The sequence below is a fragment of the Corticium candelabrum genome, chromosome 14 (genome assembly GCF_963422355.1).
Source record: "Corticium candelabrum chromosome 14, ooCorCand1.1, whole genome shotgun sequence".
Classification (NCBI taxonomy): domain Eukaryota; kingdom Metazoa; phylum Porifera; class Homoscleromorpha; order Homosclerophorida; family Plakinidae; genus Corticium; species Corticium candelabrum.
In genome coordinates this window covers 3843880-3860656 of record NC_085098.1, presented here as the reverse complement: position 1 = coordinate 3860656, position 16777 = coordinate 3843880, and the positions used below count along the sequence as shown (strand labels likewise).

At 42.3% G+C, this 16777-nt stretch overlaps 2 protein-coding genes across 3 annotated transcripts in view; both read left to right on the top strand.

The window, feature by feature from the left end:
- LOC134189755 (uncharacterized) overlaps positions 1-514 on the top strand; it is an 11573-nt gene extending 11059 nt beyond the window's left edge. For both annotated transcript variants that reach the window (XM_062658126.1, XM_062658124.1), the window contains exon 4: positions 1-514. This exon is cut by the window's left edge and continues 311 nt beyond it. In XM_062658126.1, coding sequence (XP_062514110.1) covers positions 1-210 — 210 coding nt within the window. In that variant the 3' untranslated portion in view covers positions 211-514.
- A 10159-nt stretch (positions 515-10673) lies between these two features.
- Positions 10674-16480, top strand: LOC134190160 (uncharacterized). Its single transcript, XM_062658591.1, has 4 exons — positions 10674-10768; positions 12205-12321; positions 15790-16128; positions 16207-16480. Exons 2-4 carry the CDS (start codon positions 12234-12236, stop codon positions 16311-16313), a joined length of 534 nt encoding a protein of 177 aa, XP_062514575.1. The 5' UTR covers positions 10674-10768; positions 12205-12233; the 3' UTR covers positions 16314-16480.
- The last annotated feature ends 297 nt before the right edge of the window (positions 16481-16777 follow it).

Sequence of the window (16777 nt, the reverse complement as noted above, 5' to 3'; positions counted from 1 at the left end):
GATGATCTTCAGCGGATGCTTTTTCCGACATCCGATACAAGCACAAGCTTTCAAAAGTATAATACTGCAGCAGCAGTAGCAACTGATGACAACATTGAGAAACCTTCCGAGGAATGGCTTGACTTCTTTAACTCTTCTAGTAGAGACAGTTATACAGTATCTGAAGTTGTGCATGAGGACCACGACCAGAAAATAATTCGCTCTTCATGAAGATGAAAGTTCGATGGATATGTCTACTCTGTGAGTTTCACAGAAATTGCTCTATGTACGAGTCTTTGTGTTGGCGTAAGCTGTAACTTTTAGACTACTTTTGTGTATCGTTCAAGTATGAAACAATTGTTTTGCTGTCTGTATACTTTACTGCTTGTCATGGGCAGTCAATTGGTATGACACTTTCGCGTCTAGATCATATGCACAACAAGTAGGCAGTCTTCTGCTATCTATTTGTGTTGCATACACTGTATGTATAGTTGTGATAACTTTGTTATACAAATATAACCATTTAGCCTATCAATTGATTGAGTCGTTGCCATACAGGGCAGTAGCGTAGCTACGGGCATCATGAGTGGAGCAGTGATGCCCTATGTTTATTGTTTACATTGTTTTTCACAAACTGTATAGATCAGTGGTAACTTTCTTGAGAGATGCACTTCACTTAGATCACGTGCTCTCATAATTAGACTCATTGAGTCAATGACTATAGTCCACAAAGGCTCATGAGCCGGACGCGTTTACGTATACTGCAACTCTCTAGTCATCACACAAAGACTCCTCCGAGTCATCCGCCCGTTCTTCCACTTTAATTAAGTGACGTCATTCTGACTCTACCTTATATTTCGTCAGCTATATTGTAGTGGTATGAAAACAAATATATTATTATTATTATTATTATTATATATTTGACCACAAACAAATGAACCTGTCCCAGAGTGTGAATGCAGTTGAAACACTTGAAGTTCGAGTTGATATCACGTGACACGAAGTAGACCCCACCTGTAATGTACGTTGCACGCATGCATGCACGTCTCTCAAATTTCGTTTAGCTGGCATCTTATATCGTTTGCTCGAAATACTACCAAGGGACTTATAGCTTTCGAGAGCAGCATACATCTAATTAAATTATTGAAAACCCCGAAGAGTCCCTTGAATTCGAAGTTGCTAGGGGCTATTTTGTAAACAAAAATTTTTGACCTAACGCAGTCGAACCGAACAGTCGGCGGTTTTCAATTCATTTGTCGTTGAGCTTGTTTGAAGGTCTAGAGTGCCCAGAAAAGTGCCGTCAATCGCTCGTTTTACAGCAGCGTTGTCGTGTTCGGAAGAAGTCAAAAGCAGATCTAGCTCTAGAACGATGAAGATTCATTGTTCTGTTAATTTCACGCTACTGTTTCTGTGTGTTCTGGTCTTACCACAACTCAAGGTATCGCGTATCATTCTCAACTGTATAGATATGCATGCTATCTTGCTGACTTGTATTGCATGTCTGTACTGTGTACGTGTATTGGGTGGGAGTCGCACAATAGTGTGGTGTGATGCCTACGTAAGTCAGCAAATCTGTCAGTGCACAGGCAGTTTTACTACTAGTTGCTGTTGTTTGATGTCTGTTATTGCAACGTTATAGCTTAGGCCATGTGCATGCTGAAAGGGACGATATACAATACGTATGATAACTTGCATATAGTTTCAAGCAATCACGCGAGCAAATTCCTAATCAATCAACAAACGCGAGATCCAGGCGAGACGGAGCTGGGAGTGCCCAAAAACCTCCAACCAAGAACAGTGCATGGCAGTGGAGTGGAGGGGCAGAGGAGGCAGCTGAGCAGAACCATGCTTTATTTTTGTAAGCAAACACCATCACAGTTCAAGTCCTTCATGCCCCGCCCCAACTTGCAAGTCGCTCCGCCCCAGACTTTAGTAAATCGTTTTCACAGCTAGACGACACAAAATATCAACTACATTTTTGAAAAACTTGTTAAGTCCGTAGCGACTTGACTATATGACAATATATACTGCTGCATGTACGAGCACTGAATTCAAGTCATGTTGTACTACTTTGCATGTTTTTTAAAATAAATTCTAGCGTTTTAGTATGTTTTTAAAAGCGCCCTTCATTTTTATTTGAGCGTACAGCACTTGTCACTTTAGCTCAAACTCACATTTACCAGTTGTAACTCCAAACTCATGCACATGCAGTCCGAATTTCTCTGTGAGGCATCAAGGATGCTTGCATGCATGCATACACACACACACACACACACACACACACACACACACACACACACACACACACACACACACACACACACACTCACTTTCCCCACAAACACACACACACACACAAACACACACACACACACACACACACACACACACACGCACACACACACACACGCACGCACACACACACACACACACACACACACACACGCGCGCACACACACACACACACGCACGCACACAAACACACACGCACACAAACACACACACACACACACACACACACACACACACACACACACACACACACACACACACACACACACACACACGTAATTATTGTTGTCATTGAGTTTTGCATTACGATCTAGCTACATAAGCTTGACGTTTGCTACACATTTTCTGCCTTGCAAAGAGCATATTTGCAAACGGCCATACTTACCACTCTTGTAGAAGAGCAGCATGCGTATCTTGTCCTGCCGATTTTGGTGTTGTGACATTCTGTATAACAACGTCAAACCGACCGTGTGCGAACCCTGCTCTGCTGGAGCAAATTATTCCAGCAATTTGAATCCGTACGAGTCGTGTCTCAGAGTCAGCGAGTGTTCAGACCACAAAATTGTTGTCAAGGAAGCAACGGCTGTGAGCGACATACGGTGTGACTGTCGCAGAGGATACAGCAGAGACAGTCTAGGAGTTTGTCATCCTGATCGGATTTCGACCCCAATATCACAACGCAAATATACGAAAGCAGCAGCAATTTCCACAAAACAGATTCCTTCGTCAGCATCAATAACAACAACAACAACAACAACAACAACAACAGACATACAGACAAATTACAGCCACTTCTGATTCTCAGCCTAATACATCATTGAAGCCTGTGCTAACAACTAGAAACACTGCTACTGCTTATTCTGTTTTCCTGTCGTCTTCACTGGGTGCTGTTGTCGGAGTTAGTGTTACAGCTGCCGTCTTTATTGTCATCGTTGCCAGTACAGTTGTAGTATACAAGGTTTCGCGCAAAAACGTCATGTTATTTGGGTCTGACCGTTACGTACAGAAATGGCTCATTGTACATTTAAGAGCCTCACTGTCAACAAATACTTCATGCAGTTCAAAAAGTTTTCTCAACCGACAAAGTTTGTCGTCGGTTGACCGACCAAAATCTAGTGGGCAATGTACATGTACGCAATCGCTTTCAGAAGTCTATGCGAATGGGCTTAGCCATAGAAATAGGTATATATGAGCTTAGATAGACTTAGCTAGCCATAACTACACAGGCATAGGCCTAGGCTTAGGCATAGGTTGTCAGTCTGAGGCCTAGGAGTGTATAGCTATGCCATATACGGAGTTATGCTTATAAGCCAATAATCGTAATCTTAGGCATCTAAGCTTTATAGGTTAAGCTTGACCTATAGCGATAGGCATAATTAAGCTTAGTCCGAGGAGCTTAGACTCATTGGCGTAGGCTTAGGCCTATAGCTTTACACTTGCAACAGATCTCTAGTTAGCTAATAGGTTACTTGATTCTGGAAGTAGAGTCGTCTCTAAGTTAGCTAAACCTTCAAAAGCTTTCAGATTAGAAATTCGTGACATTTACTAAAAAATGATTTTTTTGCGAAGAGAGAGGTTACTTACAGAATAAAAAGACAGCAAGAGAGTTAGGGCAGCTAGCTAGCAATACTACCATTACAACGTCACATATATTTTGTGAAAGTTCTATTTTGATTGCATTGCTATTTGAATAGTATACAGATCAATGTGTGGTCTAACTTCTCGCTTCATTGTCATTGATATGTTAAAGTAATTATCGGGCATTTAGAACACGCAATATTGATATTGATTGTCATGTGTGTGTATAATATATACACTTATGTCTTTCGACCAACACAGTGTCAGATACCGAAAAAGTTACAATCCAACTGACTGCAGCTGATGTCATTCGAAAGCACTCGGTGATTCTCAAAGAACGGTTGTCACCTTCTTTTGCTGTCGACGTACTGTACAACGGCAAGTTAATATCAATGGTCGATGTCGAAGAAATTTACTACAGCAACAATCGACGACGATCTGCACATTTGTTGCTAGACACGATTTCTCGATCTTCATTGGAAACATGTCTTGCCTTTGGTACTATTCTAGTAAAGAACGTGAATGAAACATTAAAGCAAGTCGGTGATGCGATTGTTGAAGAGATAACTGCTGCCAGTCCAGGTGAAGTGGCTGAATTATAGCAGTCATTTATGTAATTACTAAGACTCATATATTAATGTGTGTCTTTGACATGTTTTAGATACGACTGTGCCAAAAGAAATGTTGGACTGTTTGTCAGATGCATCGTCTGTTCAAAGCAGACATCGAATGTTCAGCTGTTTGCCGAGTAGATGCAACATTGTGTAGCAACTGTGTAGCGCACTGGTTGCTTAGCGTACGTTAGTTGATGTCATTAGGTAGCGTCTATAAAACTTGTTCAAGTTCACTACTTGGTGTACGTAGCACTTGCGTAAGGCTTGATCAGTTGATCGTTCGAGTGTGTTTTATATACCATTGCCTGCTTGGATTATATTACACGATAGAGTGCAGTATACCACGGATACGTCTAGACAGGAGTACAACGTATTTTACAGAACGTTGCGTCTGGACGGTGCTACATTTGGTGTCAGGAGTGGGATCTGACAACGATAGGAGCATTTGCAGAAGTGATAGTAATTAAGTGTCTTTACTTGTACGTATATAATATCGCATTACAGTATGTACCGTTGATTTGAATTGCGGTACCTACATTTTGAATTGCGATACCCATACTTTGAATTGCGGTATCGTTGCCGACAGTTGCGGTATATGTGCGACAGTTGTGGTATATACCGGTACTTTGAATTGTGGTAAGGTAACTAATGGCGCAACAAAGACAGGAACAGAAACGCCAGCAATTCAAAATATAGGTACCAACTCTTCATGACGCAGTCCTCTACTTCCTGGTGTGCGACCCACAATGCCCGACCTAACGCATACCATCACGTCCTGGTGTGTCGAGTCGTTGTCGCAATAGGTTACTCGTCGTCACATCACTAGCACAATTTTTATTAGCGTTATGACGAATACTCCTCTTTTGTTTGAAACTAACAACGAAGAAAGTATGACCTAGCACTGCAGGCAAAACCACATGGGATTACTCTTTATCACTTCCTGGTGTGTGCGGCTACGCATATGGATATGACGATATAAAGGGTCATGTGAGAATAGCCCTTGAAGTCGTTGTTGCCGCATAGCCAAAAAATCGGCTAACTAAATATCGGATTTGGTGTCTTAGAACACTTCACTAGACCAGATTGGTATACACACCGTGCAATCCTATCTCAATTATCTTCAACTACAGCTAGAGTTTGCTGTTTGTAAACTCTGCACGTCTACAGCAATCCACGCGACAGCGGGAACGTTGCCGTCGACAGGGTTTCCTCTCATGCGGTCATGATCGACGTTTATCATAGAGTTGAGTGCGCCATTATCGCGATGGCATCCAAAACATCTATCATGATCTAGATTTCTAGACTTCTAGTAGCTTGCAGGCGTCTGGCACCCATCTTGCACCTCCTTGGCTTACCATAAAGTACCATAGGAATAACTAACTTGTGGCAGCCAATCGTTCATAGCGACGTTGCGTTTTGATCTTTCGATGTGGCCGAGTATGCAAGAGAATGGGTGGGGGGAGGGGGCTGGTTGTCATCTCGCTCATTCTATGTGCTGGTCTAATTAACGTGTACATGTATTATGAAAGTTGTGTTACCATGTGAGAGCTATAGCATCGAAATCACAAAGTTAAATGTAGGCATGCTTTCAAAAACTATATGCAGCAAACTGATTTTACTTGTTAGACTACAATTTGATATTGTTTATTTCGTGCTTTTTATTTTAATTTTTAGTTTGTTCATTAAATGCGTTTCAATGTTTGATTAGCAGTAAGCTTGTTTTGATATCAATGATATCGTTGCTCACAAACAAATCACGATATTACAGCAACATTTTATATCAATCCTACAGCTTGATAAATATAAAATCCTATAACTAAGAAAATTGAACAGACTGTCATTTGATTGATGATGTCAATTCATAGTAACCTGTTAACGCAGAAGATATAATAATCAAATTAACTGATAATGCCTCATAGTTGCTTGCAACAGATCTCGTGTAGGTCTTACATTGCATGCCTCTACTGCCCAATTATCACAGAAAAATTGTTGACTTTGTGTGTGATATAATTCGCACGCGTACTTTAGTACTCTAAATGCATTTTTTTAACTTTATGGAGTACAGTGGCACACATATTATGTGTAAGCATTTCTATACTCAGTGCAGCCCCAAACAACAACTAAGTTGCTATCATGTGAGCGGCGGAAGACTCGCAAGTTGGGGGAGGAATCATGCAAGAACATCAGAGTACACAAACTACGAGGGTACTGTTTGCTTACAAAAATAGAGGTTGTGCTCAAAGTATGGGGTGCCCGAGCTCCCTCAGCCGCCAGCCCCACTGCCCGTGATTTCAACACGCTTTTGAAGTCGATATCGTACCTTCTATGCAAGCTAGAAATCTATATGATCACATCGAGATAACTCTAACCTACAGATTTTTATGACATTGTCTTAACTTTAATGCCTTAGTCTATAGTACATGGTGCCCGTTGGGTATTGCGTAGGACTCGCTAACTAAGCATCACGTGAACGTGAATGATCTCAACTGACACTCGAAACCAAACGTTCCAGGAGAGGGTGGAAATGATATGAAATTGTGTCGACCAGCGTGCAAGATGCCTGGCAGGCAACTTTATGTACGCCTTGAACGACTTCCTTTTCCACAGTTCTAACTCTTTGATGGTAGAGTTGTCTATGCCACAGTAGTGGCAGCACCGATTTGGAAGCTGTGGCCAGTAAACCCTGAGCAATCTAGCCCTTATGACTACAACGCCCGCTGCACATCTTGCAGCAGTCTGACGCGGGATAGAGGGCAGCCGTCGCTGAAGATGAACAGCGGCCCCGAACGAGTGCCCCTGACAGCCATGTATGCCAAGAGCGACGATACCGGGAAGATGTCATTGGCGCTACTTCCAAGACAGACATCCGCACAGCGACGGAAGGGGTCTGTCTTCGACTGCTTGAGGTGCAGACGCACAAGGGTTGGGTTCTCGTGAGAGTCGGTCGTAATATCCTGATATGTGAGGTGAGATGCAGGGTCGAAGGTCGACAATGATGACACAGTGAATTCGCCCGTCCTCAGAAAACCGAAGAAACCCGTGCAGCAGGCTGCCCAGAGCATAAACGTATCGTAGCTAAGATGCTGCTGAGACCGGACGGCTTTGGATCGCGCGCAGCTCTACCCTGCGTGCGGCGCACTCCACGCAGAACATATGTTAGTTGGGGAAGAGCAGCCGCAAATGGTTCTCCATGGCCATATTGAATATGCAGGTGACTTACGGCAGGTACATAAGTAGCATTTGATGGTTGTGTGCGTAAGCCGCTGTTCCTTGATGGAAAGACACAGAGTACGCTCGGACGTAAGCAATGGAAGAATTGAGAGTGCAAATTAGCGTCTGAAGGCAAACAGTCTGACAGCAAACAGTCTGACAGCAACAGTCTGATAACAAACAGTCTGACGGCAAACATTTCACATTGTTGTTAATGTGAACTTAGAATCGTCATAAATATTCTGTGCTGCAAAGACCAACCCTTGTCAGCATTTGTATCTCACGTTCATACCATGTTACCAATCTATGTTATGTTATCAATCGATGTTACCAATTCATATTACCAATTGTTGTTACCCCCAATTGATATTACTAATTTATGTTACCAATCCATGGCCATGTTACGAATGCATGTTACCAATCGATGTTATACGATGTCATTGATCGATGTCAATGTTCGATGTCACTGTGATCTTTGTTAATTAATGTTTGATGTTAGCAATCGATGTTAATGTGTAATGTCACTAATCGATGTTAATGTCTAGATAATGTCACAACTCGATGTTACTGATCAAAGTCATCTACCCATTTATGACAGTCTCCAGCCTAGGATGTCAATGTCCCACTCACTCTCACAAAATTACAAGAAGTGCGAACTAACTACCGTTCCAACTTGTAACTATACCTACACGACTAGATAGAAGACAAGTATGTTCGCTGCACTGCGACTACTCGACTGGCTGATAGGTTCAGAGAGGCGAATGATCGATCTCGCCCACGTCTAGCTTCCATGTCTTATAGGGCTAAAGGCTGGATGCGTTCGAACGTAGAAGAGTGGTCAGTGTTTTTGCACATCATCGTAGAATGCCAAGCACGCTAGGCGGGTGGTGGGTGATCGCATACAAATAATCCTAGACTACAATACATACGCATGTATAGTTACAACGTGCTTGTTGGGTCTGACTTGCTATGCGTCACGTGAATGTGAACGATCTCAATTGCGTGAAGGAAACGTCCCCTACAACGAGAGGTTGGAAATGAGTAGTTACACTCGTAGCCTCTAACCACGGGAGAGAGGGCGTAGCAGCAGAATGAAACAGACGCAGTGTCCCATTCGTTTCTGAACACTATGAAGACATGCACGCTAGGTCTTTGTGCGAGTTTGGTGATGAGAGTAGAGACACTTCAAGGGCTTAAGATACAGCGACTCTGCAGAGGATTGACAACCTTCGAGACGAAAGGGGTGTGAGACTGGGTCGAGTCTCTACTTGTACTTACTCTAGATTGCAAGCTCAATGCGTGCGCCGTACAAGATTCGTGAATCAAGTTATGTTTGCTGTGTGTGTGTGTGTGTGTGTGTGTGTGTGTGTGTGTGTGTGTGTGTGTGTGTGTGTGTGTGTGTGTGTGTGTGTGTGTGTGTGTGTGTGTGTGTGTGTGTGTGTGTGTGTGTGTGTGTGTGTGTGTGTGTGTGTGTGTGTGTGTATCGCGCATTGAATTGGCGCTTGATTCAGGTGTTCTTTCTGACAGCGTGAAGTATTGATGATTTTTGATTACTCTTGGCACGTGCTACCAGGTACATGTCCCAAGTCCCCATATTTCACTCCCACACAACTCTATATAAGTCGCGGAGGGTAAAAAGTCTTTCATTACTTCGGCCGCTGTGTGCGGCAGCTGTCGACCGCCGGTTCTGCCGGAGAGTACTGTGAACATACCGCTTCGACAGTAGGATACCGTTTTCGTGGTAACTGTGATCTAGAGGAGGTACCTCTAGATCAAGAATATTGGATAATCTGGTATTCCAGTGGTTGGTATACGAAAATCCCCTAGCTAGCAGAGATGATAGAGCCTGCAGCGGAGGAATCATGCTAAGATCACGTAGACAAAGTCACTTGTCCTTACTGTCACAGTAGCTTAAACCAATATGGTAAGTGACTGTCTTCTCTTCAATGCGATAGATATTTGTGTGCTTATGTCTACAGTATATTCTACGCTAATCTTTGAAAGGAATTACCTATTGGCAAATTTGCCGACTAGATTTGTCGACTAACTAACGTCAACCGACATAAAAAATTCGAAAGGTCTTTTCCAACGAACGTGTTTTTCCGAAAAAATCGAAATGCATGAAAAAATGTTTTAAAAGCCCCATTGTCAGCAAATACTTCATGCAGTTCGAAACCTTTTCCCAACCGACAAATTTTGTCGTCGGTTGACCGACCTAAATCTAGTAGGCAATATACATGTATGTAATCGCTTTCAGAAGACTAGGCGAATGGGCTTAGCCATAGAAAGGTATATTTGAGCTTACATAGACTTAGCTAGGCCTAACTACACAGTCATAGGCTTAGGCCTAGCTAAGCATAGGTTGTTAGCCTGAGGCCTAGAAGTGCATAGCTATGGCAATAGGCCTTATGGCAATTGCCAACAAATTCAGTTCAGGCGATAGGCCTTCCAAGGTCGGTAACACCCCTCCTATTTTCAAGGTTTGGGCGTGGCCGCATTCCACGCTCACTCTGGTTACCTTCACTTTTGATTTTCCGTTGCTGGTGTGTCGGTTGAACAATTGACGAAGAACTCTATCTATGTTGCTGAACTCCTAGTAACACGTTTCTGACAAGCGAATAGTCTCCATAGGTCAGTTTGGGCCTGCCAGACGAGCAATCACGTTTTATCCTGTTTATACGGGAGTTTGTAGGGTACTCTACAAACTTTATTTGATAAGTTCCCGTTTTCATACGGGCCAAATTTTGTCATCAAGCTTGCGCTCCTGGAATGGTTATACGGGCAACGGACAAGACTAGCGCGAGAGAGCTGGGGACGCGGCCACCAATCAGATGTCAGGGACTTACGTAACGTAACCAGGGCACAGGTCCAGGCCCCAAGTCCCCATATTTTACTCCCACTCGGCTGTACGTCTATAAATGTCGGGGACGGTGGTGAGTAAAGCCTTTCAGTACTTCGGCCGCTGTGTGCGGCAGCTGTCGACCGCCGGTTCTGCCGGAGATGATTCTAGTGACTGTGATCTAGCGAACGTACCGCTAGATCAGAAGCGCTGAATTCGAAAGGAAGGTACCCTTTCGTGGTTGCTGTGATAGGAGGTAAGATCGGGAGTGCGCCAGCTTTGGAAGAATGGTCGTTTGTATTGGAGAGATCGGAAGTGTGCCAGCTTTGGAAAAATAGTTGTTTGTATTGGAGAGATCAGGAGTGTGCCATCTTTGGAGAAATAGTTGTTTGTGTTGGAGAGACGGGAGTGTGCCAGCTTTGGAAAAAAGTCGTTTGTATTGGAGACATTGGGAGTGTGGCAGCTTTGGAAAAATAGTCGTTTGTATTGGAGACATTGGGAGTATGTCAGCTTTGGAAACATAGTTTTTTGTATTGGAGAGATCGAGAGTGTGCCAGCTTTGGAAGAATAGTTGTTTGTATTGGAGAGATCGGGAGTGTGCCAGCTTTGGAAAAATAGTCGTTTGTATTGGAGAGATCGGGAGTGTGTCAGCTTTGGAAACATAGTTGTTTGTATTGGAGAGATCGAGAGTGTGCCAGCTTTGGAAGAATAGTTGTTTGTATTGGAGAGACGGGAGTGTGCCAGCTTTGGAAAAATAGTCGTTTGTATTGGGGAGATTAGGAGTGTGCCAGCTTTGGAAAAATAGTCGTTTGTATTGGAGAGATTGAGAGTGTGCCAGCTTTAGAAAAATAGTCGTTTGTATTGGAGAGACGGGAGTGCGCCAGCTTTGGCAAAATAGTTGTTTGTATTGGAGAGATCGGGAGTGTGCCAACATTTTCCCTAAGCTGGCACACTCCCGATATCTCCAATACAAACGACTTCTTCCAAAGCTGGCACACTATTGATCTCTCTAATACAAACGACTATTTTCCAAAGCTGGCACACTCTCGATCTCCCCAATACAACAACTATTTTTTAACAAAGCTGGCACACTCTCCATCTCTTCAACACAATCGACTATTTTCCAAAGCTGGCACACTCCTGTCTCTCCAATACAAACAACTATTCTTCAAATCTGGCACACTCTTGATCTCTTCAATACAAACGACTAATATTTCAAAGCTGGCACACTCCCGAACTCTCCAATACAAACAACTATTTTTCCAAAGCTGGCACACTCCTGTCTCTCCAATACAAACAACTATTTTTCCAAAGCTGGCACACTCCCCATCTCTCCAATACAAACAACTATTTTTCGAAAGCTGGCGCACTCCTGATCTCTCCAATACAAACGACTCTTTCCAAAGCTGGCGCACTCCCGACTTCTCCAATACAAACGACTATTTTTCCAAAGCTGCCGCAGTTCCGATCTCTCCAATACGAACAACTATTTTTCCAAAGCTGGTGCACTTCTGATCTCTCCAATATTGAGTAGAAGGGTAGGGTACCGTGTTCTGGCGAACTTCTGGGATGTGCTACCAGCTCAGCGAGTAGCGCAGACCGGAAGTACGGCAGAACCGGTGATCTACCCTATTACTGAGATTACCTTTAGATCAAGAGTGCTGGATAATAAGTGGTGTTTTGGTAATCTAGTGGTACACGTTGCTACGAGGATCTCCGAGATGATAAATCCTGCAGCTGAAGAAACAAGCAGTGATCACGTAGGCAAAATCACTTGTCCTTACTGTCACAGCAGCTGCAAACAATATGGTAAGTGACTGTCTTCTCTTAAATACGATAGAGATTTGTGCGCTATCTAGGCTTATATCTATACAATATACTATTCTACGCCTTTAAAGCTATAGACTATGTTTGAAAGCGATTATCTATTAGCAAATTGCAGACTAAATTTGTCGAATAGATAGCTAGTAGTCAACCAATATGAAAAAATTCAAAAAGTTTTTGAAAAAATTGAAATGTTTTTTCGAAAATATTCCAAAAGTTGATTTTCTAAGAATATTCAAAAAGAGTTTTCCAAAAAAATTTCTAAAAGTTTATATAAACTGCATGTAAAAATGGTTTAACCCCACTGTCAACACATATTTCACGCAGTTCGAAAAGTTTTCTCAACCGACAAAGTTTGTCATCAGTTGACCGACTTAAATCTAGTTGGCAATATACGTAATCGCTTTCAGACATATGAAGCTTAGGCGAATAGGCTTAGCCATAGGCATATATGTTTCTATGAGCTTAGATAAACTTAGGTAAGCTTGACTACACAGGCATTGGCCTAGGCTTAGGCTTAGGCATATCTAGGCTGTAAGCCTGAGGCATAGAAGTCTATATAGTTATGCCATGTATGGGGTTAAGCTAGAGGCTAATAATCGTAGTCGTAGACATCTAAGCTTATGCTTTAGGCTTAGGCTTAAGCTTGACTTATAGCTATAGGCTTAGGCTTTGTCCGGGAAGCTTAGACTCGTTGGCGTAGGCTTAGGCCTAGCCTTACACTTGCAGCAGATATGTAGTTAGTAGGCTATTTTTATTCTGGAAGCAGTGGCGTCTCTGAACCTTCAAAAGCTAGCAGATTAGAAAGTCGTTATATTTACTAAAATTAAAAGCTCAGTTTATTTGCCCAGAGAGAGGTTATTAGTTACAGAATGAAAGATAGCAAGAGAGTCAGGGCAGCTAGTAATGGCCATATTGAATATGAAGGAGACGTACGGCAGATAAGTAGCATTCGATGGTTTTGTGCGTAAGCTGCTGTTCATTGATAGCCGCGATGGAAAGACACAGAGTACGCTCGGACGTAGGCAGTGGAAGAACTGATAGTGCAAATCAGCGTCTGACATCAAACCAGTCTGACAACAAACAGTCTGACGGCAAACATTTCACATTGTTGTTAATGTAAACTTAGAATTGTCATAAATATTCGTTTTGTACCTGTTGCAGACATTCTGTGCTGCAAAGACCAACCCTTGTCAGCATTGGTATCTCACGTTCATACCAATCCATGTTACCAATCTATGTTATGTTATCAATCGATGTTACCAATTCATATTACCAATCGTTGTTACCAATTGATATTACTAATTTATGTTACCAATCCATGGCTACGAATGCATGTTACCAATCGGTGTTATACGATGTCATTGATCATGTCAATGTTCGATGTCATTGTGATCGATGTTAATTAATGTTTGATAGCAATCGATGTTAATGTGTAATGTCACTAATCGATGTTACTGATCAATGTCATCTAGCCATCTATGACAGTCTCCAGCCTAGGATGTCAATGTCCCACTCACTCTCACCAAATTACAAGAAGTGCGATTTAACTACCGTTCCAACTTGTAACTATACCTACACGACTAGATAGAAGACAAGTATGTTCGCTTCAATGCGACTACTCGACTGGCTGATAGGTTTAGAGAGGCGAATGATCGATCTCGCCCATGTCTAGCTTCTATGACTTAGAAGTCTAAAGGCTGGATGCGTTGGAACGTAGAAGAGTGGTCAGTGTTTTTGCACATCATCGTAGAAAGCCAAGCACGCTAGGCGGGTGTTGGGTGATAGAAAGCCAAGCACGCTAGACGGGTGTTGGGTGATCGCATACAAATAATCTTAGACTACAATCTATACGCATGTATAGTTACAACGTGCCCATTGGGTATACGACTTGCTATGCGTCACATGAATGTGAACGATCTCAACTGCGTGAAGGATACGTTCCCTAGAACGAGAGGTTGGAAATGAGTGATAGCGTGAGCTAGAGGTGATCTTTGATGACTCTTGGCACGTGCTACCAGGCTCACGTTGTACATACCCAAGTCCCCATTTTTCACGCCCACACAACTCAACTCTATTTAGTTGTCGCGGACGCTGGATTCCTTTCATTTCTTCGGCCGCTGTGTGCGGCAGCGGTTCGACCGCCGGTTCTGCCGGAGAATACTGTGAACATACCGCTTTGACAGTAGTATACCCTTTGTCGTAACTGATCTAGATAGAGGAGGTAGGTCTATCAAGAGTACTGGATAATCTGGTATTCCAGTGGTTGGTATACGAAGATCCCCTACCTAGAAGAGATGACAGAGCCTGCAGCGGAGGAATCAAGCGACGATCACTTAGACAAAGTCACTTGTCCTCACTGTCACAGCAGCTTGAACCAATATGGTAAGTGACTGCCTTCTCTTCAATGCAATAGAGATTTGTGCGCTTATGTCTACAATATATTCTACCATAATGTTTGAAAGGACTTACCTATTGGCAAATTTGCCGACTAGATTTGTTGACTGACTAACGGTCAACCGACATGAAAAAATTTGAAAGGTTTTTAAAACAATTCCAAAAGCCTTTGAAAAAATTCAAACATGTTTTGATAAATATTTTGAAATATTTTCGAACTGCATGAAAAATGTTTTAAGAGCCTCACTGTCAACAAATACTTCATGCAGTTCAAAAATTTTTCTCAACCGACAAAGTTTGTCGTCGGTTGACCGACCTAGATCTAGTGGGCAATGTACATGTACGTAATCGCTTTCAAACATATGAAGTCTAGGCGAATGGGCTTAGTCATAGAAATAGGTATATATAAGCTTAGATAGACTTAGCTAGGCCCAACTACACAGGCATAGGCCTAGGCTTAGACATATGTTGTAAGCCTGAGGCCTGGCAGTGTATAGCTATGCCATATACGGAGTTATGCTTATAAGCTAATAATCGTAGTCTTAGGCATCTACGCTTAGGCTTTACAGGTCAGGCTTGACCTATAGCTATAGGCTTAATTACACTTAGTCCGAGGAGCTTAGACTCATTGGCGTAGGCTTAGGCCTATAGCCTTACAATTGCAACAGATATCTAGTTAGGTAATAAGCTACTTTGATTCTGGAAGTAGCGGCATCTCTAAGTTAGCTAAACCTTCAAAAGCTATCAGATTAGAAAGCCGCTACATTTACTAAAATTAATGTTTTTGCGAGAGAGAGGTTATTAATTACAGAATGAAAAGACAGCAAGAGAGTCAGGGCAGCTAGCTAGTAATACTACCATTACAACGTCACATATATTTTGTGGGAGTTCTATTTTGATTGCATTGCTATTTAAATAGCATACAGTTCAATGTGTGGTCTAACTTCTCGCTTCATTGTCATTAATATGTTAAAGTAATTATTGGGCATTTAGAACACGCAATATTGATATTGATTGTCATGTGTGTGTGTGTCTAATATATACGTATACATTTAGGTCATTCGACCAACACAGTGTCAGATACTGAAAAAGTTACAATCCAACTGACTGCAGCTGATGTCATTCAAAAGCACTGGGTGATTCTTAAAGAACGGTTGTCACCTTCTTTTGTTGTCGACGTCCTGTACAATGGCAAGTTAATATCAATGGTCGATGTCGAAGAAATTTACTACAGCAACAATCGACGACGATCTGCACATTTGTTGCTAGAGACGATTTCTCGATCTTCTTTGCAAACATGTCTGGCCTTTGGTACTATTCTAGTAAAGGATGTGAATGAAACATTAAAGCAAGTCGGTGATGCGATTGTTGAAGAGATAACTGCTGCCAGTCCAGGTCAAGTGGCTGAATTATAGCAGTCATTTATGTAATTACTAAGACTCATATATTATATGTGTCTTTGACATGTTTTAGATACGACTGTGCCAAAAGAAATTTTGGACTGTTTGTCAGATGCATCGTCTGTTCAAAGCAGACATCGAATGTTCAGCTGTTTGCCGAGTAGATGCAACATTGTGTAGCAACTGTGTAGAGCACAGGTTACTTAGCGTACGTTAGTTGATGTCATTGGGTAGCGTCTATAAAACTTGTGAATTTGATAGACTAGCGTAGTATTGATCGTTTATCGTGTAGTACGTGTATTGTGTATTACGTGTATTGTGTAGTATGGTGTATCGTCTACTTATATAGAGCTTAGTTCAAGTTCACTACTTGGTGTACGTAGCACTTGCGTAAGGCTTGATCAGTTGATCGTTCGAGTGTGTTCTATATACCAGTACTTGTTTGGATTATATTACACGAGAGAGTGCAGTATAGCACGGATACGTCTAGACAGGAGTACAACGTATGTTACAGAACGTTGCGTCTGGACGGTGCTACATTTGGTATCAGGAGTGGAATCTGACAACGATAGGAGCATTTGCAGAAGTGATAGTAATAGTGTCTTTACTTGTACGTGTATACTATTGCATTACAGTGTGTACCG